The 24,942-nt window shown below is 54.0% G+C and overlaps 5 protein-coding genes across 5 annotated transcripts in view; 3 read left to right on the top strand and 2 right to left on the bottom strand.

Moving 5' to 3' along the window:
• ICAM1 (intercellular adhesion molecule 1) overlaps positions 1-3,982 on the top strand; it is a 10,469-nt gene extending 6,487 nt beyond the window's left edge. Inside the window, exons 3-7 of the mRNA XM_003798044.3 lie at positions 1,459-1,764; positions 2,151-2,438; positions 2,532-2,786; positions 2,970-3,218; positions 3,304-3,982. Coding sequence (XP_003798092.1) covers positions 1,459-1,764; positions 2,151-2,438; positions 2,532-2,786; positions 2,970-3,218; positions 3,304-3,479 — 1,274 coding nt within the window. The 3' untranslated portion in view covers positions 3,480-3,982. The remainder of the gene's footprint in view (positions 1-1,458; positions 1,765-2,150; positions 2,439-2,531; positions 2,787-2,969; positions 3,219-3,303) is intronic.
• A 1,507-nt stretch (positions 3,983-5,489) lies between these two features.
• ICAM4 (intercellular adhesion molecule 4 (Landsteiner-Wiener blood group)) lies at positions 5,490-6,621 on the top strand. Its single transcript, XM_012810173.1, has 3 exons — positions 5,490-5,883; positions 6,052-6,354; positions 6,503-6,621. Exons 1-3 carry the CDS (start codon positions 5,490-5,492, stop codon positions 6,619-6,621), a joined length of 816 nt encoding a protein of 271 aa, XP_012665627.1.
• Positions 6,622-8,474: 1,853 nt separating this feature from the next.
• Positions 8,475-15,574, top strand: ICAM5 (intercellular adhesion molecule 5). Its single transcript, XM_012810165.1, has 11 exons — positions 8,475-8,614; positions 9,535-9,804; positions 9,994-10,314; positions 10,676-10,963; positions 11,239-11,493; positions 11,631-11,879; positions 12,360-12,605; positions 12,693-12,965; positions 13,048-13,287; positions 14,200-14,466; positions 15,147-15,574. Exons 1-11 carry the CDS (start codon positions 8,533-8,535, stop codon positions 15,419-15,421), a joined length of 2,766 nt encoding a protein of 921 aa, XP_012665619.1. The 5' UTR covers positions 8,475-8,532; the 3' UTR covers positions 15,422-15,574.
• Positions 15,575-18,509: 2,935 nt separating this feature from the next.
• Positions 18,510-21,210, bottom strand: ZGLP1 (zinc finger, GATA-like protein 1). Its single transcript, XM_023518000.1, is given in 6 exon segments — positions 18,510-18,730; positions 18,909-19,002; positions 19,372-19,457; positions 20,535-20,941; positions 20,944-20,987; positions 21,204-21,210. Coding segments are annotated over 6 exon segments (768 nt in total). The 3' UTR covers positions 18,510-18,600.
• A 706-nt stretch (positions 21,211-21,916) lies between these two features.
• FDX1L (ferredoxin 1 like) overlaps positions 21,917-24,942 on the bottom strand; it is a 6,426-nt gene continuing 3,400 nt past the window's right edge. Inside the window, exons 4-5 of the mRNA XM_003797968.3 lie at positions 22,521-22,608; positions 21,917-22,353 (exon numbers count right to left, since the gene is read on the bottom strand). Of these exons, the coding sequence (XP_003798016.1) occupies positions 22,197-22,353; positions 22,521-22,608 (245 nt within the window). The 3' untranslated portion in view covers positions 21,917-22,196. The remainder of the gene's footprint in view (positions 22,354-22,520; positions 22,609-24,942) is intronic.

Below are 24,942 nucleotides of genomic sequence, written 5' to 3'. Positions count from 1 at the left end.
TTTAAGAGACAGTCTCACTTTATCGCCCTTGGTAGATTGCCGTGGCATCGTACAGCTCACAGCAACATCCAACTCCTGGGCTTAGGCGATTCTCTTACCGTAGCCTCCTGAGTAGCTGGGACTACAGACTCCTGCCACAGCTATTTTTTGTTGCAGTTTGGCTGAGGCCGTGTTTGATCCTGCCACCCTCGGTAGAGGGGGCCAGTGCCCTACCCACTGAGCCACAGGTACTGCCCTGCTATAAACTTTCACTGGCAATCCGTGACCTTGTGCAGAATGGGGACTGCCTGGCAATGAAAACCAAGCCGATGGTGTGTGTTCAGTGGATATCCAGTTTCATTTTGAACATATGTGAGTTTTTACATTTTTAACTCAACACATTTAGTCACTCCTTTCCTTAAAATCAGGCTCCTGCAAGTCCTCACTTCAGTGTGGAGGACTCTACCCCATTCTTTCTTCAAATATTGAGCACCTACTGTGTACCAGGCACAAGAGAACAAAGCAGATAACAATCCCCTGAGGCTGACATTCTATGGGGGGAAATAGAGGAGAAACAAGCTAACATTATAGATTATTTTATAGCTTAGAAGGTGAAGCATACAATGGAGAAAAATAAGGCTGCGAAGGTATTTCTTTTTTTTTTTTTTTGTGACAGAGTCTCACTATGTTGCCCTCAGTAGAGTGCTGTGGCATCACAGCTCACAGCAACCTCAAACTCTTGGGCTTAAATGATTCTCTTGCCTCAGCCTCCCAAGTAGCTGGGACTACATGTGCCTGCCACAGTGCCCAGCTATTTTGGGGGTTGTTTTTTTTTTTTGGTTGTAGTTGTCATTGTTGTTTGGCAGGCCCGGGCTGGGTTTAAACCTACCAGCTGTGGTGTATGTGGCTGGCACCTCAGCTGCTGAGCTATAGGCGCTGAGCCAGGGGGTTTGTTTTTTTTTAAACAATGTCTAGTGGCCTGGACTGCTGACATTTACTGGATTTACTTGACTAGACTTATTTGAAGTTCTTTTCCACTTTTCACTCAAAAATATTGCTGTAGGGCCAGGCAAAGTGGCTCTGGCCTGTAATCCCAGCACTTTGGGAAGCTAAGGTTGGGAGGATGATTTGAAGCTGCAGTGAGCTTTGATTGGGTCACTGCCCCCCAGCCTGGGCCACAGGGCAGAGTGAGACCCTGTCTCTAAAAACAAACAAAAACACAAAAAAAGAGGGAAGGGAAGGAAGAAAGAAAGAAACTGCTGCCATGAATAATGATTTTTTTTGTACCCTTCACAAACATCTGGAGCTTTCTTACTAGTCTCCCCAAAGCTCTTGACATTTCTGTCCACTTAGGTGGAAGGGTGTGTTTTGGGGAGAAAGTGAAGTGGTGGAGCTCCCGGACTGGTCAGGTGTGACCTGTCTGCAGGCCTGCAGTAGAGTCCAGCTCACAGGAACGCTCCTCCCTCTCTTTCCTTGCAGGGTACCCAGACAAGGTAGAACTGGCACCACTACCCTCCTGGCAACCTGTGGGTGAGAAGCTCACCCTGAGCTGCCAGGTGTTTGGCGGGGCACCCCGGAACCACCTCTCCGCAGTGCTACTCCGTGGGGATGAGGTGCTGAGCAGCCAGCAAATGGATGGGGAGCCCACCAAGGTCACGGCCACATTGCTGGTGGGCAGAAGTGACCACAGAGTCAATTTCTCGTGCCGCTCAGAACTGGATCTGCGAACCCAAGGGCTGGGACTTTTCAAGAACACCTCAGCCCCCTATCAGCTCCAAACCTTCGGTGAGGCATTGGGGAGCCAGCAGGGAGAGGGTGGGGTGCTCTGCAATGGGGTGGGTGCCCTGCCCATGACTGCAGAATATTCAAGAAGGCTATGATACCAGCTAAGAGGTGCTTCTGTCTTAGGATAGGGCGACTCAGGCTGCTGAGTCTTCCAGAAAGAGGATGTTCCAGGTGGGGAGTGAAAATGCCCCAGGAGGGTGGCGCCTATGGCTCAAAGGAGTAGGGCGCTGGCCCCATATGCCAGAGGTGGCGGGTTTAAACCTAATCCTGGCCAAAAACTGCAAAAAAAAAAAAAAAGAAAGAAAGAAAGAAAGAAAAAGAAAATGCCCTAGAAAGGGCTGCAGGATGTGCATCCCCATCTGCTCATGTCTACCCTCTTTTCCTAGTCCTGCCATCAACTCTTCCGAAACTTGTCACCCCTGGGCTCCTGGAGACAGGCACTGAGGGGACCGTGGAGTGCTCTCTGGATGGGTTGTTCCCAGTCTTAGAGGCCCAGATTCACCTGGCACTGGGGGACCAGAGGCTGAACCCCAAAATCACATACAAGAACGAGTCCTTGTTGGCCAAGGCATTTGTCAAAGCAAACGCAGAAGAGAAAGGCTCCCAGCAGCTGACATGTGCTGTGATACTGGGGAACCAGAGCCGGCAGATTAGCCAGAGGGTGACCATCTACAGTAAGAAGGGTGGGGCAGGTGGGGGGACTTCATGGGGCAGGGCCAGTTTGGGGGTGGGGTAAGGGCAGAGCTCACTGTATCTCCTGCCCCCAGGCTTCCCTGAGCCCAACCTAACTCTGAGCAAAGCAGAGGTTTCAGAAGGGACTGAAGTGTTGGTGCATTGCAAGGCCCACCCTGGAGCTGTGGTGATGCTTAGTGGGGCTCCAGCTGGGCCACTAGGCTGGTGGGCCCAATTCTTGCTTAATGCCAGCGCTGAGGACAACAGGCGCATCTTCTCCTGCCATGCTACCATGAAAGTGGATGGACAGATGCTAAACAAGACCCAGACCCAGGAGCTCCATGTTTTGTGTGAGTGGGGCTGTTGGACAATGCCTCCTGTTCTCTCAGGCCCAATCTCTGAAGTCCCATAAGCTTTTGTCCTTCAAGCCCTATTTCTAGGAAGCCCCTTCCCTTATTCCTAAGTCCTTCAGTCCTAGATGGAGAGGGGTGTCCTGATTCCTGAACTCAATCTCTCTTGTTACTTTTCTTCAGATGGTCCCCGACTGGACAAGACGGACTGCCCGGGAAACTGGACATGGGAAGAAGGTTCCCAGCAGACTCTGAGATGCCAGGCACAGGGGAATCCATCCCCTCAGCTGAACTGTTCCCGTAAAGGGGATGGAATTTTGCTGCCCATTGGAAACCTAAGTTATATCACACGTAATCTTATGGGCACCTACATCTGTCGGGCTGTGAGCACGCGTGGAGAGATTACTCGTGAGGTGTTCATCAAGGTGCTCTGTGAGTTTGCTAGGGTGTAGGGCTGGGTGGAGCAGGGGCAGTGAGCCTGGCTCAGTCCTTAACACCCCTTGTGTCTTCCCCACAGACTCAGACCACCAGACTTCAGTGGTCATCATTTTGGTGACAGCCATAATTGTCTTGGGTACTGTGGGCATCACTGCTTACCTGTACAATCGCCAGCGGAAGATTAAGAAATACAAGCTACAGGAGGCCCAGAAGGTGGCCTCCATGAAGCTGAACACACAAGCCACACCACCCTGAGCCCATCCCAGGACAGGACTGCCTCTTTGGGCCCCCACATGGTAAACAGAGTGGTGGACACATACCATGCCAGAGGACAGGACAGCAGTCTCAGACACAGACAGCATTTGGGGTCATAGTATCTGCACACCTAAGACCTTCAGGCCTCACACCAGACCTGTAGGCACAGCACTGAGCCAAGAGGAGGGGGCAAGAGTCAAGATAAGATTGTGAGGAATATCAGAATCTAACCTGGCCAGAGTGGGAATGATGAGAGAGAGACACATACTCCCAACATGGGGACACATAGTCAAGAAATACTGAAACTTAACTGCCTGCAGTGTATACCAAGACCCCACAGCCCCAAGGAAGAAGTGGACCTAAACAGACATGCGCAGTATGGAAACACAAATGCCCTCACAGACAGATGCCAACTCTGGTGCTGCTGTCTACTGCTGTCCTCAACTCTTTTATTTATTTTTTTTTTTTGAGACAGAGTCTCACTTTGTCACCATGGTGTCATTGCTCACAGCAACCTCAAACTCTTGAGTTCAAGTGATCTTCTTGCCTCAGCCTCCCAAGTACTGGGACTACAGGCACCCACCATAACGCCTGGCTATTTTTAGAGATAGGGGTCTCACTCTGGCTCAGGCTGGCTCTAACCTGTGGGCTCAGGCAATGCACCCAATCTCAGCCTCCAAAGTGCTGGGATTATAGGCATGAACCATTGCACCTGGCCTTGTCCTCAACTCTTGATGATGACATATTTATTCATTTGTGATTTTGCCAGCTATTTATTATCTTTTATATAGGCTAGTATGGTGAATAAGATGTATATATGTTCCTGCCTTCATGGAGCTCCTAATCTAATCTCATTCAGGGATTCAGGTACAGTTGAACAGGCTGTGCACGGCACAAAAATATCAATTTCACACTTTATTGGCCCAGCTGAGTTTTCTTTCTTTCTTTTTTTTTTTTTTGTAGAGACAGAGTCTCACTTTTTCGCTCTCAGTAGAGTGCAGTGGAGTCACAGCTCACAGCAACGTCCAACTCCTGGGCTTAGGCTACTCTGCCTCAGCCACCCAAGTAGCTAGGACTACAGGTGCCCACCACAACGCCCGGCTATTTTTTGTTGCAGTTTGGCCGGGGCTGGGTTTGAACCCACCACCCTTGGTATATGGGGCCAGCGCCCCACTCACTGAGCCACAGGCGCCTCCCCTGAGTTTTCTTTCTGACACAAAGCACTGTAGGAACTAGCAATGCTGACATGCTCAGGGACTACCAGTGAGTCGTTACCACCCCCCAGCCCCAACACTGGCACTGACCTTTGTTAGCCACCTTCCCAACCACTTGCATCTCTGCTAGTAACACTCAATGTCTATGCCCAAACATGGTGTATATTCCTTGACAACTAAACCATAGAGTTCCATGAAACTAGGTCCAATCCCTGTGTGCCTCCTTATCCTGCCTGTTTCCATCTCAGTGGGACCATAAGGGAACAGAATACTCTGTAGTTCCAATTCCTGAAATGATCTGGGCCCTCCAAGCAGTAGGGAGAAGGGCCAAAGCCTTGATGGACCCTTCCCACCTTTGGAAGACGCCCCCCCCCCCTTTGTACTAATAAAGCTTTTATATCTGCCTCAGACTTGTGTGAATTCATGGGAGGTGTCATCTCCAGCCAGAATTATTTCTAAGCAGCTGTGCCACAGCCCTATCCTCCCACTCCTCCCCTAAGACAAAGATGTGGGTTCAAGGACAAACCCTGAGGTTCTGGTGCAAATCTGGGGCTTTTTATGACTCTAGCAAAAAGTAAAGGCTCCTCTCCAGAAAAGGACAATGGTATTTGGCTTACAATGGGGTCTGGAATCCCATTCTCACAAAGGGAAGGGAGTATGTTTTACAGGGCTTAGGGGCCCTCTAGGGGCCTCCCGTCTCTCTTGGGCAGGGTTGAGAAGGCAGTGCCCCAGACCTCCTTATCTCCAGAGCCAGCCCTGGCTCTCTGGAGTGGGCCCCCTCTGTCTGGACTCTGCTATGGGATCTCTGTTCCCCCTGTCGCTGTTGCTCTTGTTGGCAACTGCATACTGGAGAAGTGCGAGTGTACTAGGGCGCCCGGCTAAGCAGGAACAAAGCCCCAAGGACAACCCTCCTGCACCCTCCAGGACCTCAGCGCCATTCTGGGTGCGAATAAGCCCGGAGTCCGTGGCGGTGCAGCCGGGGGGCTCAGTGTGGTTCAACTGCAGCAGTAGCTGTCCCCTGCCACAGAATTCCAGTCTCTACACCCAGCTGCGGCGGGGAAAGACTTTCAGTGGACCGGCTTGGGTATCTTACCAGCTACTCGACGTGAGGACCTGGAGCTCCGATGTGCGCTGCTTCGTCACCTGCTCAGGAGAAACGCGCGGGGCCACCGCCAGGATAACCACCTACAGTGAGGGACGCGTGTCGGGCCCCGCTGGGGAAAGAGGAAGGGTCTGGACCCAGGAAGGGTCTGGAGAAGGGTCTGGAGGGTCTGGAGGAAGGGTCTGGAGGAGGCCCCCTTGACAGTTGGTCTAGGGGGCGCCCGCGGACCTTACTCACCAGTTCCCTCTTGCCTTAGGAGCACCGCACAGCGTGACTATGGAGCCTCCGGTCTTAGAGAATGGCAAGTATACTCTGCGCTGTCACGTGACACGCGTGTTCCCTGTGGGTTTCTTGGTGGTGACCCTGAGGTGCGGCCTCCGGGCCATCTATTCTGAAAGCCTGGAGCGCTTCACTCGTCTGGATCCAGCCAATGTGACGCTGATCCACACATTTCCCGCTGGACCCCGCGACTTCGGGCAGCCGGTGACCTGCCTCGCTTGCCTCAATCTTGACGGCCTCGTGGTGTGCAGCAGCTCAGCACCCATTACGTTGACGCTCGGTGAGGCACTTTTGTGATCCCAGGGACTTGGAAAGGGGGGTGACAGGATTATGACCCCAGGAAGGCGCAAAGATAGACGACGGAGCCTGAGCTCCACGCGTCATCAGGCCTCCATGTGCTCCATTCCTAATTCTCCTCCTGCTCCCAGCTTGGAGCTCCGCATCCAAAGCGTTGGCCTCCACTTCCTCCGCAGCCCTTGTGGGGATCCTTCTCATCGTGGCGGCTGCCTACCTGCGCAAGCGCCTGGTGATGTGGTCTCGGGCGTAGAGGAGGTGTTCGATGCCGCTGGGCAGGAGAAATAAGGAATCTGGAACAATGTGGGGAACACTCCGGATCAATAAAGCCTTCCTCAGCCAGCCTTTTTTTGCAGCCCAAAAGTCTCCATTACTGCACCTTCTGGGAGAAAGTAGTCTCCTTTTTTGGTCCCTCTGCAGTCACTTTCTCCAAGTTCTTTGTCTTCCTGAGGGCACCTAAGGTTTTCTCACTCAGGGCCTACCTGTAATCCCCAATTACCAGTCCCTCTGAATTCCCAGCTGGTGTAGTAAAAACCTCTCCTTCTGCTGATATCGAAGCGGTGCAGTCTGGCTAAGCATCGGCTGGTAGGGGGTAAGGGGGCGGGACAGGGGAGGCCTGGTTCTAGGTATGGCTTTTTCTGATTGGCTCCGCCACTAGACGCCGCAACTCTGATTGGATGTTAAGTTTTCCTTTCTAATCCCACCTCCAGGTTAGACCTTGGGTTTTCTGGTAGATCAACTCAACCGTGGAGCGAGAACTCATCCCCCATAGGTCACCAGAAACACTGGGGGTGAAACCACATGTATGGGTCACATGGACATAGAGGGACACGAACTTGTCGAAGAAGTGTCCATGTGGAGACAGTGGGGAAGAGATATTCAGATGGTCCACATGGACTGCCACAGACTCACATCCTGGCAATGTTCTAGTAGTCACCCGACCAGGAGGGAACAGGCAGCTGGTGTCAAGACCTGGGGTTCGGATGTGGGGTTAAAAGCGTCACAATCTATCCTTTGGTCTGGCTTGGAAGCAGAATCCGGGCCCATACTAGATGCTTAGCAGAGCCGGCTCTATCCAGAGCCCCGCCCACCGCGCAGAAGACTGATTCGCGCTCACACACGCCGAGTGGGCACGTGCCCGCTGCACGCTGGGTAAATACAGACCCGGAGCCGAGCGGATTCTGATTTAGACGCCTGCGAACGCGGCGCGCACGCAACCGTGCCACCGACTCGCAGGCACTTTCGTCCTACCTTCCTCTGTCGCGTGCTGGGGCCGAGCGGGAGAGGATTAGGGGTGTGGCTCTGAGGGGTCAAAAAGCGCATCCCCATGCTCTCTGATAGAACTGTCCTTTCTCGGCTCGGCGCCTATAGCTCAACCGGCTAAGGCGCCAGCCACGTACACCTAAAGTGGCGGGTTCGAATCCCCAGCCCGGACCCGCCAAACAACAATGACAGCTGCAACCAAAAAATAGCCAGGCGTTGTGGCGGGCGCCTGTGGTCCCAGCTACTTGGGAGGTGGAGGCAGGAGACTCGCTTGAGCCCAGGAGTTGGAGGTTGCTGTGAGCTGTGATGCCATGGCACTCTACCCAGGGGGACAGCTTGAGGCTCTGTCTCAAAAAAAAAAAAAAAAAAAAAAAAAAAAAAGAACTGTCCTTTCTCCATTCTGTACTTCCCAAACCTCTCCTAGCCCCCCAATCAATCCTTACCCTAAGGAGCTCTGATGGGCGGATCTACCGATGGGGGCGGAGCTCGGGGTTCAACTCATTATCATAGTATCGGAGGCAGGGCTGGGAAGAGGGGTTGAGGAGGGCAAACCAGCATCCCCCATCTCCGAGTCGCTGCCTGGGATGACGCGGGAAAGCGTGGTCGCCCCCAGAAGGCTCTGGGCGAACAGGCTGGCCTCCACGTAAACCCTGGGGGTCGCTCGCTCCAGCCAGCTTGCCTTCTCCAAGGCCGGGAGCTTAGCGCAAGCTCGCCTCCCGCTCCCCCCTCCTCCGCCTCTGCCACCGCCCCCTCCTTGGAAACCAAGTTACCAACGTTAAACCAATCCCCGAGCGCAACTCTGCCTCCCCCACACCCCACCCGCCGCGTCGCGCCGCGCCGTCCTCTAGCCCAGCTCCTAGCTCGCGCTCCCCTCGCCTCCTGCGCTTTCCCCACGGCGGCGATGCCAGAGCCTTCGCCAGGGCTGCGCCGGGCACTACTCGGCCTCTTGGCTGCCCTGGGCCTGGGGCTCCTTGACCGCTCAGGTAAGAGCCCGCCCGGGCTTGGGGTGAACAGGGCGGGGGCGGAGTTCCCGGACCTGGGTGGTGGCCCTAAGCGCCTCCCAGCTCCGCCCTCGCCACGCTCCCACGCTTCTGCCCTCACCACCAGCCGGGTCTTCTCCCCTCTCCCCTCCCCCCAGCACGCATGGAGACCCAGCTTCCTGACTCCTTGCTCACCCCTACCCCTTTGGAGATCTTGGGTGCTCTTTCGCACCCAACCCCGCACCCTGGAGACCCTGTGGCTCTCATGTCCTCTCCCCCTTGTACCTCTTCACGTTCTGCCGTGAATGGTTCACGGATTGGCATCTTCTCCACTCGCGGTCCGCAAAGACTCCATCTCTCCAACTACCGTGATTCAGAGGCGCTGTTCCCGCTCCAGCCGGAGCCCTGGCAACCAGGTCCCTCTGCCGTTCCCGCGGTTCTTTCCACGAGCACAGCCCTTCGTCCTCTTTCCATGTTTCTTTACCAAATTTAGGGTTTCTTATTTTTCACCCAGTTTCATCTCTCTTTGCCATCGCCCAACCTCAGTCTCCTCTCCCGGCAATCTGCCAGGACCCTTAGAACCGGTTTGTTCCCCCTCCCCCACCCGGGGTCCCCTTCTCTCAGCATTGCTCTGTGCATCAAAGACCCCATCTTTCCTCTCGTCTCCCCACTTCCCTCATACTTTCCTAAGCTTCATCGGCTCCTTGGAGACTAGGGCTCTCTGCTGCTACATGCCAGAGACACCTCAAGATTTAGACTCTGGGATCGCCCCCCTCTAACCTGAGCCCTGGGCCAGAATATGGGACTCCTGGGTTCTTTCCTGGCTGTGGCCTCTGCTCGTCCCTGGAACCCTTGACTCAACATAAGAGCGCTAAGATCTCAGGGAATTGTCTCCCCAAACTGAGCCCACGTTTCCCTGGCAGCGGTCGCGCAGGACCCCTTCTGGGCGGACCTGCAGCCCCGTGTGGCGCTCGTGGAGCGCGGGGGCTCTCTGTGGCTGAATTGTAGCACTAACTGCCCTCGGCCGGAACGCGGTGGCCTAGAGACCTCTCTGCGCCGAAACGGGACGCAGAGGGGTTTGCGCTGGTTGGCGCGGCAGCTGGTGGACATCCGTGAGCCGGAGACCCAGCCGGTCTGCTTCTTCCGCTGTGCGCGGCGCACACTACTGGCGCGTGGGCTCATTCGCACTTTCCGTGAGTTCTGGGGTGGCCACGCGCGTACTCCACTACTTTTATTTTCCAGTCCCCGCCTGCGGAGTCCTGGGAGTCCTCCCTTTCAGGCCCCACCCTCTGAATCCCCAAGACTTCCTGTCTTGTCGCAGGCTCCCTTGGGACACGTCAAGTACCCCCTAAGCCCCGACAGCTGCGATTCCTCCTTTGCAGAGCGGCCAGATCGCGTAGAGCTGTTGCCTCTGCCTGCGTGGCAGCCGGTGGGCGAGAACTTTACCCTGAGCTGTAGGGTCCCCGGAGCCGGGCCCCGTGGGAGCCTCACACTGACCCTGCTGCGAGGCACCCAGGAGCTGATCCGCCGCAGCTTTGCGGGCGAACCACCCCGAGCGCGGGGCGCAGTGTTCACGGCCACCGTATTGGCTCGGAGGGAGGACCATAGGGCTAATTTCTCGTGCCATGCTGAGCTAGACCTCCGGCCGCATGGCCTGGGACTGTTTGAAAACAGCTCGGCCCCCAGAGAGCTCCGAACCTTTGGTGAGTGGGATGGAGATGGGAAGCAAGTAGAGTCGGGCAAGCTTTTAAGAAGTTTATAGAGATGGGCAGCGCTTTTGGTTCAAAGGTGTAGGGTGCTGGCCCCATATGCCGGAGGTGGCAGGTTCAAACCCAGCCCCGGCCAAAAAAAAAAAAAAGAAGAAGAAGAAGAAGAAGTTTAGAGGCAAGAAAAAGTTTAGAGACAGATGCATCTGAATTCTAAGCCTTACTTCAACACTTACCGAGTTGTTTCTAACTCTATGCCTTGAGGGTTATAATACCATAAAATAGTGCATATAAAGGGCTTAGTACTTATTGAGTGCTCAATACATAAGTTGTTCAAGCTCGTTGCTTTGACCCCTAGCCTTGCCTCCGAGCACCCCGCGCCTCGCTGCTCCCCGGCTCTTGGAAGTAGGTTTTGAAAAGCCCGTGAGCTGCGCCCTGGACGGCCTGTTTCCGGCTTCAGAGGCCAGGGTCTACCTCGCGCTGGGGGACCAAAGGCTGAGTCCCGATGTCACCCCAGAGGGGGACACACTCATAGCCACTGCCACAGCCACAGCCAGCACAGAGCAGGAGGGTGCCACGCAGCTGGTCTGTAATGTGACCCTCGGGGGCGAAAGCCGCGAGACCTGGAAGAACTTGACCATTTACAGTAAGAAGGAGCAGTGGGAGAGGAGCTTGGGGTTAGGGATGAGCGCATTCGCAGCTCGGGGGTGGAGCCAGAAGAATGCGAATGCGGGGCGAAGGGTGGGTAGGACATCAATTCTGGAACAGGAGTGGCCCAAGAGTCCCAAAATGGAGAGGTAGCTGGAGGCCAAAAGGGCTGCAGAGGCGGATCCTGAGAGGCAGGGCGCCACAACTAAGGGGCGGTCCTTGACCGGCGGGAGTGGCGTGATCGGTGGACTACAGCCAGTGCTCCGCCTCTAGGCTTCCCCCCTCCCCTCCTGACCTTGAGTGAGCCCAGCGTCCCCGAGGGGAAGACGGTGACAGTAACCTGCGCAGCTGGAGCCCAAGCCCTGGTCACACTGGAGGGAATTCCAGCAGTGGTCCCGGGGCAGCCCGCCCAGCTACAGCTGAAGGCCACTGAAAACGACGACAGGCGCAGCTTTTTCTGCGACGCCACCCTCGAGGTGGACGGGGAGACCCTGAGCAAGAACCAGAGCGCTGAGCTTCGCGTCCTGTGTGAGTTGGTATTAATCCCTCGCCTTTCTCTTCATGACCTCCAAGGACCTACATGGGTCTCTGACCTTGTCGTCGAGGCGAGGCCATGCCTTACGGTCCCCTTACATACTCTTTGTATCTCATGCCCCTGCCTGCAGATTCCCCTCGGCTGGATGACTCAGACTGTCCCAAGAGCTGGACGTGGCCCGAGGGCCCAGAGCAGACGCTGCACTGCGAGGCCCGAGGAAACCCAGAGCCCTTGGTGCACTGCGCCCGGCCAGACGGTGGGGCCGTGCTGGCGTTGGGACTACTGGGTCCTATCACCCGTGCGCTTGCAGGCAATTACCGCTGCAGGGCAACCAATGTCCAAGGCGAGGCGGTTAAAGACGTGACACTGACGGTGGAATGTGAGTGGGGGTGTGCAGGGAGCATCTAGAGAAACTAAACCCAGTTCAGGGTTTGGGGATGGCTGGCCTAGAGTAATAGATGTGCCTTTGGGCAGGATTTTGGAATGAGTAGAAACTGGTTATTGGGGTTGGGGAAAAGATCTTGGACAAGGGTGTGTGTGTGTGAAATTAGCCTGTCCATAGGCTGAGGTGTGGTATTTCAGTGGAGACTTGCAAAGGTGGGCTGTCCAGGCAGTCTAACGATTTGTAGGCCAAACTGGGGAAAGCCCCTACGAACATTATGGTAATCAGAAAAAGATGCCCGCTAAGGCTCACTGAGCCCCCAGAGAGAGTGCTGGGGGAGACTAGCACAACACCCCCTTTGATTGGAGTCCCTGTGTAGCCCATAGCTCTGGTGGCAGCCCAGGAACACAAAAGAGAGTCTAGGGACATCAGACTGGTGCCCAAACCCTCAAACCAACAACACACTCCCCACTACAGACGCACCAGTGTTGGACAGTGTGGGCTGTCCAGAGCATATTACCTGGCTGGAGGGAACAGAGGCCTCACTGAGCTGTGTGGCGCATGGGGTCCCGCCACCAAACGTGAGCTGTGTGCGTTCTGAGGAGGCTGGGGTCATCCTTGAGGGGCTGCTGCATGTGGCCCGGGAGCACGCAGGCATCTACCGCTGTGAAGCCACCAATCCTCAAGGCTCAGCTACTAAAAATGTGGTTGTCACAGTGGAATGTAAGTAGGGGCAGCTCAGCGTCTGTTGGGACAACCTCAGCTGGGTTTCTTGTCCCCTGTATGAACCTCTGCAATCCTACTCTCCAGATGGCCCCAATTTTGAAGAACTGAGCTGTCCCAGCAATTGGACATGGGTGGAAGGATCTGGACAACTGTTTTCCTGTGAGGTCGATGGGAAGCCAGAACCAAATGTGGAATGTATTGGCTCTGGAGGAGCCAGTGAGGGGGTGCTGCTGCCACTGGCACCCCCAGATCCCAGAGCCCCTGGCACCCGTAGTGATATGGCACCTGGTGTCTACATCTGCAATGCTACCAATCGTCATGGCTCCATGGTCAAAACAATCGTCGTGAGCGCAGAGTGTGAGCTGGAGCCCAGGTGGGTGGGGTGTAGGGGTGCCCCCGGTTCCCGCGTCTCCCTGATGCCCCCATGGCTGTTTTGCAGCACCACCGCAGATGGATGAGTCCACATGCCCAAGTCACCAGACGTGGCTGGAGGGGGCAGAGGCTACCACGTTGGCCTGCAATGCCCGGGGTCACCCCTACCCAGGGGTGCGTTGCTACCGGGAGGGTGTGCCCTGGCCTGAGCGGCAGCGTGTGTCCCGAGAAGACGCGGGCACTTATCGCTGCGTGGCCACCAATGCGCATGGCACGGACTCCCGGACCATCACCGTGGGTGTGGAATGTGAGTGAAGGCAGCACGGAATGGAAGGGTCACAGTTCCTGGAAAAGTGACCTGCAGCTGTGGGAGACCCCTAGGGAACAAAGAATCCTGGCCTAAGCCTGTGGGTAATGAACAAGCCCCAGGCCCCAAATCCTGGATCAGAACACTGGCCTGGGGCTCCAGCTCCTTCCATTCAGTGAAGAAGGGGACAGAATTTTACTTGTTACAACATCCAGTAGTGGGAGCAGGGGGCGCTGATAGGAGGCAGAATCCTCATCTGACCATTAGAGGACAGGTAGTCTCAGACCTCTGCAGTGGGCTGGACAAGGGCCCCTGATCATCGCTGGTCCAGCACTAAAACCCCCTTTCACAGCCAGGAGTGGTGGCTCACACCTGTAATCTTAACACTCTGGGAAGCTGCAGCAGGTGGGTTGCCCTGAGCTCACAGGTTGGAGAGCAGCCTGAGCAAGAGCGAGACCTCCTCTGTGGTGGGCGCCTGTAGTCCCAGCTACTCAGGAGGCTTGCTTAAGCCCAAGAGTTTGAGGTTGCTGTGAGCTATGACACCACAGCACTCTACCGAGGGTGACAAAGACTTTGTCTCAAAAAATAAATAAATGGTTTGGCACCTATAACTCAGTGGTTAGGGTGCCAGGCACAAACACCCGGGGCTAGCGGGTTCAAACCAGCCCAGGCCTGCTAATCAACAATGACGACTGCAACACAAAGACGGCTGGTTGTTTTGGTGGGCACCTGTAGTCCCAGCTGCTTGGGAGGCCTGAGGCAAGAGCATTGCTTAAGCACAAGAGTTTGAGGTTGCTGTGAGCTGTGACACCGTGGCACTCTAAACAAGGGTGACACAGTGAGTCTCAGTCTCAAAAAATAAATAAATAAATACATAAAATAAAACCCCTTTCACCACCTGTCCCCCTGCAGACCAGCCGGTGGTGGCAGAACTGGCCGCCTCACCTCCTGGAGGCGTGAGGCCAGGTGGAAACTTCACATTGACCTGCCGTGCAGAGGCTTGGCCTCCAGCACAGATCAGCTGGCGCGCGCCTCCAGGGGCCCTCAACATCGGCCTGTCGAGCAACAACAGCACACTGAGTGTGGCAGGGGCCATGGGCAGCCATGGGGGCGAGTATGAGTGCGCAGCTACCAATGCCCACGGGCGCCACGCTCGTCGCATCACAGTGCACGTGGCCGGTAAGTGGCAGATAGGGACCAGGTGAGGGATCTGTAGGAGGGTGTGACACAGGCTTAGGGCTCCTGATCTTGTCTCTGCCTCCCTGTCAGACCCCATAGTTGAGACTAAAGTGGGCCGGAGTAGAAGTCGAGGGATTTACTGGGTGTGGCTGTTGATGACAGGTTGAGGGTGGAAGCTGAAACTCAAGGGGAGAGACCCTCCAGAGCTGTCTGGGCTGTGGGGAGGGACTTAATAACTAGGGATGAGTTCTGCATACTGGGGTCTTGACCCAACTTAGTCTCCACTGTGGCACGGGTGGGGTGGGGAGGGGGACTGAAGAAGTGTTAGAGGGCTGCCAAGGGCAGAAGATGATGGGGGACGTCTAGATCTCCTCCTGCCACTTCCCAGAGCTTCTAGGCTGGGGTCTTTGTGATCCTCATCCCTTTGAGGGTGGGGGGAATTGCTCATGGCCTGTCACCAAGGGGCTGGCTAGTCATGAGCTTATATGCCCATAGGGTTGAAATGTGATATGAGGTGGCAGTGGCCTTATTGAATGGGTCTCTCTTTTCTTCCAAGGCCCTATTGTGATTTCCTTGGGGCATGAGGAGTCACTTCTTGCCTGTAGGGAGGGGACAGCTGTGGTGGGGATTGAGGGAGCTACCCCCCTTGGCTACCCTCTGTGAGGATCTCCACCCCTTAGGTCCATGGCTGTGGGTCGCTGTGGGTGGAGCTGCAGGGGGCGCGGCACTGCTGGCTGCAGGGGCTGGCCTGGCGTTCTATGTGCAGTCCACCGCCTGCAAGAAAGGCGAGTACAATGTGCAGGAGGCTGAGAGCTCGGGTGAGGCTGTGTGTCTCAATGGTGCGGGCGGCGGTGCTGGAGGGACCTCTGGTGCAGAAGGCGGACCTGAGGAGGGGGACACAGCCGAGTCACCTGCGGGGTGTGAGGTCTTTGCCATCCAGCTGACCTCTACGTGAGCCCAGTTCCCTCTCCCTACAGGCTGGGGGACATTCCCCAGATACTCACCGGGGGGTTATTTATTGCTTTATTTATTTATTCATTTATTTGTTTAACTCCAGGAGCATCAACCCCATTTTCTACCTACTCCTCAATAAAGTTTTTACAAAGGACTCTGGGAGGTCTGCTTCTTTTTCTGCCAAGTGAGACAATCTCAACTTCACTATGCATTCAAAAATCCTTTTTTTGTGTTGTTAACTTTGACAGCATACTCTGTTAAGTATAATCCAAGTCATCTTTTAGTGGTATGAAATGGAGCTTGTCCTATTTCAGTGCCCTGTTTCTCTCTCTGGGCCTTGGGCAAGGATGGGGACCATATGCTTTCCTTCTCCTCCCAGTGGCTTATCTCTTCCACTCAGCACTACCTTCTGATCCTTCTAATTCTTGGAGGTGAGAGCTAGGTGCGTCCCCCATGCCTGGTTATAGGCAAAGACAAAGCCACCTTGCCAGGATGGGTGGCCCCCTTCCACCACACCCCTGTGCTGAGATCTTGCCAGGAAGGCAGTGACTGCAGTTATGAGTGTCAGCCCTCAGAATGTCTCTCCTGCTAGAGGGTGTACCCTACTCCAACCCTGAATGCTGCCTCCATTCTGTGCCCATCCACAATGCCTCAGTTTACCCCCACATGCCTTTCCACTGGGCCCATCATTATTCATAACAGAAAACACAGGATATCAGCTGCAGCCTTCACTGCATATCACCATCCCGCCCATCCCCCATAGCATAAGGCAGAACAGCTGGGCCTCATCCCCATCCCTGCAGCCTCCTCTCTCAAAGCCAAGAACATAGAGCCTGGGAGAAGGAAGCTGGCCTGGACTGCTGAGTGCCACTGGCTGCCCCATGCAGACACTTAATGAGCAAACATGAGACAATGAGGAAATAGCACAAGAGAGTAAGCCAGTGCCAGGTACCAGGTACAAAAGGCACAGCAAAAAGCAGCCCCAGTCACCACCTTAATCATCTTTCTCCACTCCCACTGGCAGCCTGGAGGTTTCTGGAAGCCCACAAAAAACCTGCTCGCTACAGGGTCTTTGCTTTCATTCTTCCTTCTCTCTGGCATGTTTTCACCTCCAAGAGTTCCAGAGCCAGTTCCTAATCCTTGGGTCTCCTTCCATGCAATGTCATCCCCTTGGGAAGGCCTTCCCTGACCCCCATAGTTAAGGGGCTTAAGGTAGTCTCCCAAGCCACCCAACCTTTTCATTGAGGAGAAGACAGGGAGAGACAGGGTCTTGGTCCAGGCTGGAGTGCAGTGGTATCAGCATAGCTCACTCATTGCAGCATCAAACTCCTGGGCTTAAGTTATCCTCCTGTCTCAGCCTCCTGAAAAGCTGAAAGTATAGGCATCTGCCACCATACCCAGCTAATTTTTCTATTTTTTTGTAGAAATAATATCTCACTCTTGCTCAGGATGGAGATCATAACTTACTCAATATTTTACTGTCAGCTCAGCGCCTGTGGCTCAAGTGGCTAAGGCGCCAGCCACATACACCTGAGCTGGAGGGTTCGAATCCAGCCTGGGCCTGCCAAATAACAATGATGGCTGCAACAAAAAATAGCTGGGCGTTGTGGCAGGCGCCTGTAGTCCCAGTTACTTGGGAGGTGGAGACAGGGGAATCACTTGAGCCCAGAAGTCGGAGGTTGCTATGAACTGTGATGCCACGGCCCTCCACCCAGGGCGATAGCTTGAGGCTCTGTCTCAAAAAAAAAAAAAAAAAAAAAATGTATTTTACTGTTTTCCTAGAACATCAGCGACACTGGAAGAGATCTCTGTTCTATTCACTGCTAAGTGTCCCCATAGGAGCCTGGCACTCATAGTGGCTCAAAACATGTTGAATAAATAAGTAAAAGTAGCCTTGATTTTGTTAATACATCATTTGAAATCTTCATGGTGTATGCCCAACAATTTTTCCAAGTTGGGCACTCGAGAGACCTATCATAATCAAAAACACAGATGTGGCAACTCAAACCTGAGAAGTTATGCTCCACTGGGGGAGATGGGCCGGACCAAGAATTGAAAAATTCTGGTATGTTCTGAGGCAGGCATGGTGGTATATGCACCTGTAGTTCCAGCTACTCAGAAAGCTGAGGTGGGAGGACTGCTTGAGATCAGGAGGTTGAGACCAGGCTGAATAAGATCCTATTTCTAAAAAAAAAAAGAAAGAGAAAAAAAATAAAATGGCTCTAAGAGGGAGGCTCAGTGCCCATAGGTCAGTGGTTAGAGTGCCAGCCACATGCACCAGGGCTGGTGGGTTTGAGCACAGGGCCTGCTAAACGACGACAACAACAATAAATAGCTGGGTGTTGTGGGAGGTGCCTAGTCCCAGCTACTTGGGAGTCTGAGGCAAGAGAATCGCTAAGAGGGAGAAGACTAGCAAGGAGCTGACGCAGGGTGAAAGAGGGTGTCTGTTTTAGGCTGGGTCATTAAGAAAGGCTTTTCTGAAGAGGTGATGCCCAAGTGACAAGAAGGTGGCAGCCATGGGGAAATGTGGAGGGAGGGTGTTCCAGAGGAGGAAGGGTGAGACCAAATGATTCAAGGATCTGATGGCTAGACTCCAGGGCCATCTGGGAGAGATAAAGAGGGTCTGATGGGGGTATGTGACCAAGCAGGTCTCAATGGCTTTGTGGCTCACTGATGCCCATAGCAGGAACCTTTCCTGTTCTTGTTTCATCCCAGCCATTCTGACCCTCCCTCCTCCCTCCCTTGAAGTTTGCACTGAAGGACTGTGTGTCCCACCTGCCGATGGCCCACCTCTCTGAAGCTTTTGGCTCAGGATGGAAGGAAAAATCACCTGCCCCAGTTCCCAAGCTGGGAGAGTGGCACAGGAGGTGGGATCCCCAAATCACACCACTCTTTCTCTCTGAGTAACTGTTTTATTGTTCTTGCTATTCACAACATGTTTATCACTACTGAGGGTGTTTCCTGAGGATGCTCAGCCCAACCTGACTAGAGGAGGAATCAAGTAGGGTATGGGTGACCTGCTGAGACAGGCTCTGAGGCCTGCAGCCTGGGTCTTCCCCCCAGGATCCTTGAATGTGGCCATGGCATACATGGGGCAGGCTGTCACTCCTCCTAGAAGACCTTCTATCTGTTCTCCCTCTGGTGAAACTGAGGCAGAACTGGCTCAGCTGGGTGAAGGACTTAACCTTCATGAACTGGGCTTTGGTGAGGGCCCAGGGTCACACCACATCTGCCACATAACTTCCTGGGCTGAACACTTTTCCTGGGCACCAGCCAGCAGTTGGAGCAGCGAATGCCGTATTTCTTGTACCTGAAGTGAGGGGGTACAAGAAACCACTCTTCAGGATGCAGCAGAGGCCCAGAAACTGTTCCAAGGAAACCACTTTCCCCAAGAGGTGAGTGTTTTGCTTTCCCAATATACCTCATGCCAGCTAAGCATAGACTGACTTGGAGACCCCCACCCCAATTCCCTTGTCCATTCTGAGGACCTGATACCACAGGCATTGCAGAGAGGCGTCCCATCTTCAGCATCTCTCCAAAGGGGAGTCCTGTGGGTCCTGCAGGATGCACAGCGCCGAGGCCCTGAAAGGTCAGGTATCAAAGAGCAGGGATCAGAGGTAAAATGTGAGTCCAGGAGGCCTGGCATTTTGGGAGGTATTTTACAGGGGGTCTGTATGAAGGCCCTACCTGGCTCTGGGCCAGCCCTGGCTCTTGCCAGATCTAAGACAGAGTAGAAGCTAGGAAAGGAAACAGATGGCAAAGCTCAGCAGAGAAGGAAGCTGGGGGTGGGGGTGACTCAGCCCAAGTGAAGGGGGGCACTGCGATTCCTTGTGTGGACAGGTCTAAATGGGGAAGTGAGATGGGGAAAGGAGGCAGGGAAAAAGGTAAGCAAGACAGAAAATCAGCCCCCCTAAATATTTATAGCTGAATATTTAAGTCTTCAGGACTCACCCAGGGCCTCACTGCCTTCGGGGTGGGCCTCTGGGACCTCAGTAGGGCATGCAGGGGGTCTGTGAGAACGGATGCTACAGGCCAAGCTGGGGGCATTAGACAAATAATTAGCATTAGGGGATCTGTACTTTGTCCTTGATGCCCCCCCCCCCCAAATGAAGATCTACTACCAAGAAATCAGGCACCTCCAGAGAAAAAATCTGATGTCTGGGCTCGGCGCCTATAGCTCAACCGGCTAAGGCCCCAGCCACGTACACCTAAGGTGGCAGGTTTGAATCCTCAGCCCGGACCCGCCAAACAACGATGGCTGCAACCAAAAAATAGCCGGGCGTTGTGGCGGGTGCCTGTGGTCCCAGCTACTTGGGAGGCGGAGGCAGGAGACTCACTTGAGCCCAGGAGTTGGAGGTTGCTGTGAGCTGTAATGCCACGGCTCTCTGCCCAGGGGGACAGCTTAAGGCTCTGTCTCAAAAAAAAAAAAAAAAAAAAAAAAAATCTGATGTCTGAAAGGCCTGATTTTGTCCCTCATTCATTACAATAATAATTGATATTATTTTGACAGGTAGTAAGCCTGGGACCAGCCTGTCAGGTTCAAATCTCAATTCTTGGCCTGTTATTGACACTTTGGGAGGCTAAGAGAAGGATTGCTGGAGTTTGAGCCCAGCCTGAGCACCATAGCGAGATTCTTCCTCAAAAAACCCAAAAAACCCAAACCAAAAATCCCAGTTCTCCCACGTTCTTGCTGTGTGACCCTGGGCAAGTTATTTCCCTCTGCCTTAGTTTTCTATAAAATGGGCTTTCCGAGGCTTCAGTGAGCCTGAACACATCAAATGCTGCCTGTTACTGCTTACTGCTATTGTTGTCATTACTTTTATCATTACTGGGAAAATGTAACAGCAGCTCTTGGTAGGGTCAGGCCAGACTCCTAAGGAGGAGACCAGTTCTCACACTGGAAGGTGACACCTCAGTGGTGGCAGGACTGGAGATCTAGCACCAGCCTGAGGTCTCAATCCATCAGAGACCAGGCCATCTGTAATGTAGGGCTAGCGTGGGAGCCCATGAGCTAATGCCTGGGAGCACCTGTCCCCAGACATTCTGCCCACCACCTGTGTTCATTCTCCTTGTTACTTGTATAAAGGGCAACCTGGCCTTGACCTAGCCCCTACCTGTACGTGGGGGTGATCTGCAGGCTGGAATCTGGCTTTATCTGAAACTTCAGAGTCACCCCCTCAAACCCGGAGTCCACTTTCTCAGAGCCCTGGCAGGGGTTTGGCTGCTTCCGAGGTCTTCTCCGAGGTGGGGCCAGGGGAGTCCCTGGGGTCTTCAGGCTGTGGTGCTTCTGGCTGGTCTGGGTCTGCATATTCTTGGAATCCCTGTCCAGAGACCTGGGGCCCAAAGTCCCCAGAAATATTGGCTCCCAGCAGGGGCCTAGGGCCTGGGTGTCCTGGTGAGGGAGCTGGGCCAGTTCCTCTGCTGTCCCTTGGGGGAAGCACAGGGAAGTGACTGAGTCATGGCATGCAGGCCAAAGGGACCTGGGTGCAAGGGGTAGTGGGGTCACCCAAATCCTTGGGTAGAACTCCTGGGCTTGGGGGTTCCAACCTGTGTCTTCTCTTCACTAACTGTGCTCTCAGGGATGTTATATGGCTATCTGGGGCTCAGAATCACTCCTAACACTGGGTTGAAGTTTAAAAATTGCAAAGTGATTGCAAACACAACGTGCCTACTCAACCCTTTATTAGTTAACCATTTCATCTACCCAGTAACTCACCCAGGCAAAGACCACCTAGGACCCTTGATGATGATGATGATGATTTTTATCATTATTATTGGCTTACCCTCCATAACCCCTGGATGACCCCTGGGCGGTGTTTACATCGGCCTCAGAGGCATGCAATTGCATAGCCTCTGAACCCTAGATGACCCCAAGGGCCTGAGAGACCAGAACCTCTTCTTTGTTAAGTACCAGTAACTAACACTGTGGACCCTGGATAACCCCAGGAACCAGAGGTCATGACCCCTGGACCACTAGGCCACGTGCAGTGTCTTGAGGAGGTGTGCGTGCTGGTAGGGGAAGGGACCTGGCCTTACGCACCTCCCACGGAATATACAGCATCCTGGGGTCCTCGGCTTCCGCTGGGCGGGGGATCTTGCCCGTGTCTCCGGGTCCAGACAGGGTGGCGCCAGCAGCTCCATCACACCCAAGCCCAAGCCCCTCCCTAATTCCACCCTGCTCTGCCCCTACCAGGCCCACCTAATGAGCTCCCACCTGACTGAGGGCACAATAAGCTCCACCTGAGTGGGGTAGGCAGCACGAATCAACTAATGATCAGCTTCAGTGCTTCCTTTCTTCAGGTCACCTGTATAGGTCGCTGGGGCCTCCATCTCTCCAAATCCCTCCGCAGCTGCAGGGGCGGGGCCTCCCACAGGGCCTTTACTCTCAAAATCCGGGATCTGTGGCCTCTGCAGGAGGCCCCATTACTTATCACAGGGAAGAAGGGGCAGGTCAGCGTATGCAGTTGCATCTGCCCCCCAAGGACACTCAACATACTGGAAGTCTAAGACAGTTTTATTGCAGCTCCAATTTAAGTCTGCCCCTTCTAGTGCCCCATTTCTTAGGGGTTTGGGGGAGCTGCCACAGCAGGGGCTCTAGCCCCACCGGAGCTTGGCCTGACGACGAGATCTCTCCCAAGCAGGGGCTTCGGCCTTTTCGAAGGCTTCCTGCATCTCTCTCCAGCCTTCCAATGCTCTGGGCTGGGCCTGACAGCTTGGCTAATCCTTCAGTTCAGCCCCCAGTACCGTGGCAGCACTGGACCATACAGCTGCCCTTGTCAGTGGGGCTTGGGGACATGGCCATCCACGTAGAAGTTCCTGGTGATCTTGGGCAAGGTGAATTCTGCCCCTTCCAGCTCTGGTGTCAGCATGATCTGGCAGCCCAGCCGGGAGTTCTCCTGCAGGAGGGGGGCCATGTCCAGCATGTCATCTTCCCTGGGGTAACAGGGCAGTGGTTAACAGCCAGTGGGCTGGCTCAGCTGGCAGGGAGATGGATGGCCTGGGGTGGGGAGAAGAGGGGGCACCCTCCCCTGCTCCCCTGCACCCTCCCCTCCTGGAACCCAGAAGCTTGGTGGCCAAAGCTGCAGCTGGGAGGGACTCACCTCTCCTCAGGAGGCGGCAGAAGGTCCAGGTGGTCCTTGCTCACATACACATGGCAGGTGGAACATGCTAGGGAGGCTTCGCAAGCCCCTGGAGTAGAAAGTGAGAGGCTCCATCAGAAGACTTGTTTCTGGCTCGGCGCCTGTGGCTCAACCGGCAAAGGCACCAGCCACGTACACCTGAGGTGGCGGGTTCGAATCCCCAGCCCAGACCCACTAAACAACAATGACGGCTGCAACCAAAAAATAGCCGGGCATTGTGGCGGGCACCTGTAGTCCCAGCTACTTGGGAGGCCGAGGCAGGAGACTCGCTTGAGCCCAGGAGATTGAGCCCAGGAGTTGGAGGTTGCTGTGAGCATGATGCCATGGCACTCTACCCAGGGTAATAGCTTGAGGCTCCGTCTCAAAAAAAAAAAAGAAAAAGACGACTTGTTTCTTCACATGCCTCATCTTCCCCTCTGGGGTCTGCACACCCACCCTGTCATTTACTCAGCTGCCTAGATTTACAAAGGGACATCCCAGTAGGCTGAGGAGCTGGTTGCATATGTGGAACTGTTAATGAGCATGAACCTGACTTCAGTGGAGCTGAGAGAGGAAATGCCATTGTGCTAGGGGAAAGAGACAGGGAATTAGGATCGAAAGATATACAACCTGTCGTTTCCTGCTGACCACTGCCCTTGGACCCACTTCCAAATCCTCACTGATCACTGATCTATGGTTGGGGATAACGTCCCTCCTGTCCTAAAATCTTCCAAAGGGTTTTCACACCCAGAATAAAATCTAAACTCTTTCACTCAGTCCTTGAGATCTCTCCTGCTCCTCATTCACTCCTTGATGCAATGCCAACACATGAATCTCATCTCTACCACAGGACCTTTGCACTTGCTGTATCCGTGGCCTGGAATGTTCTTTTTTCCACTTTTTTTTGAGATACTCATTAACCCTTGGTAGAATACCATGGCATCACGGCTCACAGAAACCTCCAACTCCTTGGGCTTAGGTGATTATCTTGCCTCAGTCTCCCAAGTAGCTGGGACTACAGGCGCCCGCTACAACGCCCAGCTATTTTTTTGTTGCAGTTTGGCCAGGGTTGGGTTTGAACCCACCACCAGCGCCTATGGGGCCAGCGCCCTAACCCTCTGAGCTACAGGTGCTGCCCTCACTTTTTTGTTTTTTTAAAGAGATGGGGTCTGGCTATGTTGCCGGGGGCTAGCCTTGGACTCCTAGGCTCAAATGATCCTCCCACCTTAGTGTCCTAAGTGGCTGTGACAATAGGTGTGTGCCACCACTCCTGGCTCGTTCTACCCTTTCCACAGCTGGATCCTTTTTGTCTTTGGGAGATTCTACTCAATTCCCTCGATTCTCCCATGTTCTGTATCTTGTCCCTCTCTGTCTTGTTACTTTTCTTTTAATTTCTATATAATATTTATCACAGTCAGAAGTAGCCATCTTGTTTTTTTTTTTTTTTCTTTTTTTTTGCAGCTTTTTGGCCGGGGCTGGGTTTGAACCTGCCACCTCCGGCATATGGGGCCAGTGCCCTGCTCCTTTGAGCCATAGGTGCTGCCCAGAAGTAACCATCTTAATCTAATCTTTAAATCAACTTGTTTCCCATAAACCTGCCTTCCTTTCTGCACTTAGCATGGCACGCTGTAGATGCCAGAATCATCCGTTCTAAGTGAACAAGATGTTAAACTCAGAATTCTCCACCCTCTTCCAGACTTGTCAGTCAGTGATGGGGGATCTGCAAGGCAATCTCCTGACCCAGCAAAGCCTCCTGGTTTGCCTTCAAATGTTACTGCTAGGTCTCTGTGACTAATCTACCCACCTTTTCTGTTTCCTGAGGAGAAGCTGTCTGGGCCTTGAAACTCCAAAGAGTCCTTGGGTGTCTCTTCCTCAGCCTTGTTTCCCCATCCTGTCAGCATCCTTATCACATAAGTTTGTCTAATATAATCATCCCAACTATTCATTCACACTAACCACTAACCATGTGGCAAGTTCTTTTTTTTTTTTTTTTTTGCAATTTTTGGCCAGGGCTAAACCCACCACCTCCAGCATATGGGGCCAGCACCCTACTCTCTTGAGCCATAGGCAGCCCTCCCTTTTTTTTATAGACAATCTCATTTTATCACCCTTGGTAGAGTGCAGTGGTGTCACAGCTCACAGCAACCTACCTCCACCTCCTGGGCTTAGGCAATTCTCTTGCCTCAGCCTCCCGAGTAGCTGGGACTACAGGTGCCCGTCACAACACCCGGCTTTTTCTTGTTGTTGTAATTTGGCTGGGGGCTGGGTTTGAACCTGCCACCTTTGGTATATTGGGCTGGCGCCCTAGCACTCAGCCACAGGCACCGCCCCACTGTGTGGCAAGTTCTAAGTGCTATTAAACAGTTTAATCTTGGCTCGGCGCCTATGGCTCAGGTGGCTAGGG

Source organism: Otolemur garnettii, unplaced genomic scaffold (assembly GCF_000181295.1).
Source record: "Otolemur garnettii isolate 467f Iridium unplaced genomic scaffold, OtoGar3 scaffold00127, whole genome shotgun sequence".
In the NCBI taxonomy this organism is placed as follows: domain Eukaryota; kingdom Metazoa; phylum Chordata; class Mammalia; order Primates; family Galagidae; genus Otolemur; species Otolemur garnettii.
This window is presented reverse-complemented; position numbering and strand designations above follow the sequence as displayed.

Excerpts from the sequence above, each read along its gene's own strand:
- ICAM4 (XM_012810173.1), top strand. The coding sequence starts at position 5,490 with ATGGGATCTCTGTTCCCCCTGTCGCTGTTGCTCTTGTTGGCAACTGCA. Across the intron at positions 5,884-6,051 it reads CGCCAGGATAACCACCTACA|GAGCACCGCACAGCGTGACT; the intron begins GTGAGGGACGCG and ends CTCTTGCCTTAG. Across the intron at positions 6,355-6,502 it reads ACCCATTACGTTGACGCTCG|CTTGGAGCTCCGCATCCAAA; the intron begins GTGAGGCACTTT and ends TCCTGCTCCCAG.
- ICAM5 (XM_012810165.1), top strand. The coding sequence starts at position 8,533 with ATGCCAGAGCCTTCGCCAGGGCTGCGCCGGGCACTACTCGGCCTCTTG. Across the intron at positions 8,615-9,534 it reads GGGGCTCCTTGACCGCTCAG|CGGTCGCGCAGGACCCCTTC; the intron begins GTAAGAGCCCGC and ends TTTCCCTGGCAG. Across the intron at positions 10,315-10,675 it reads CAGAGAGCTCCGAACCTTTG|CCTTGCCTCCGAGCACCCCG; the intron begins GTGAGTGGGATG and ends TTTGACCCCTAG.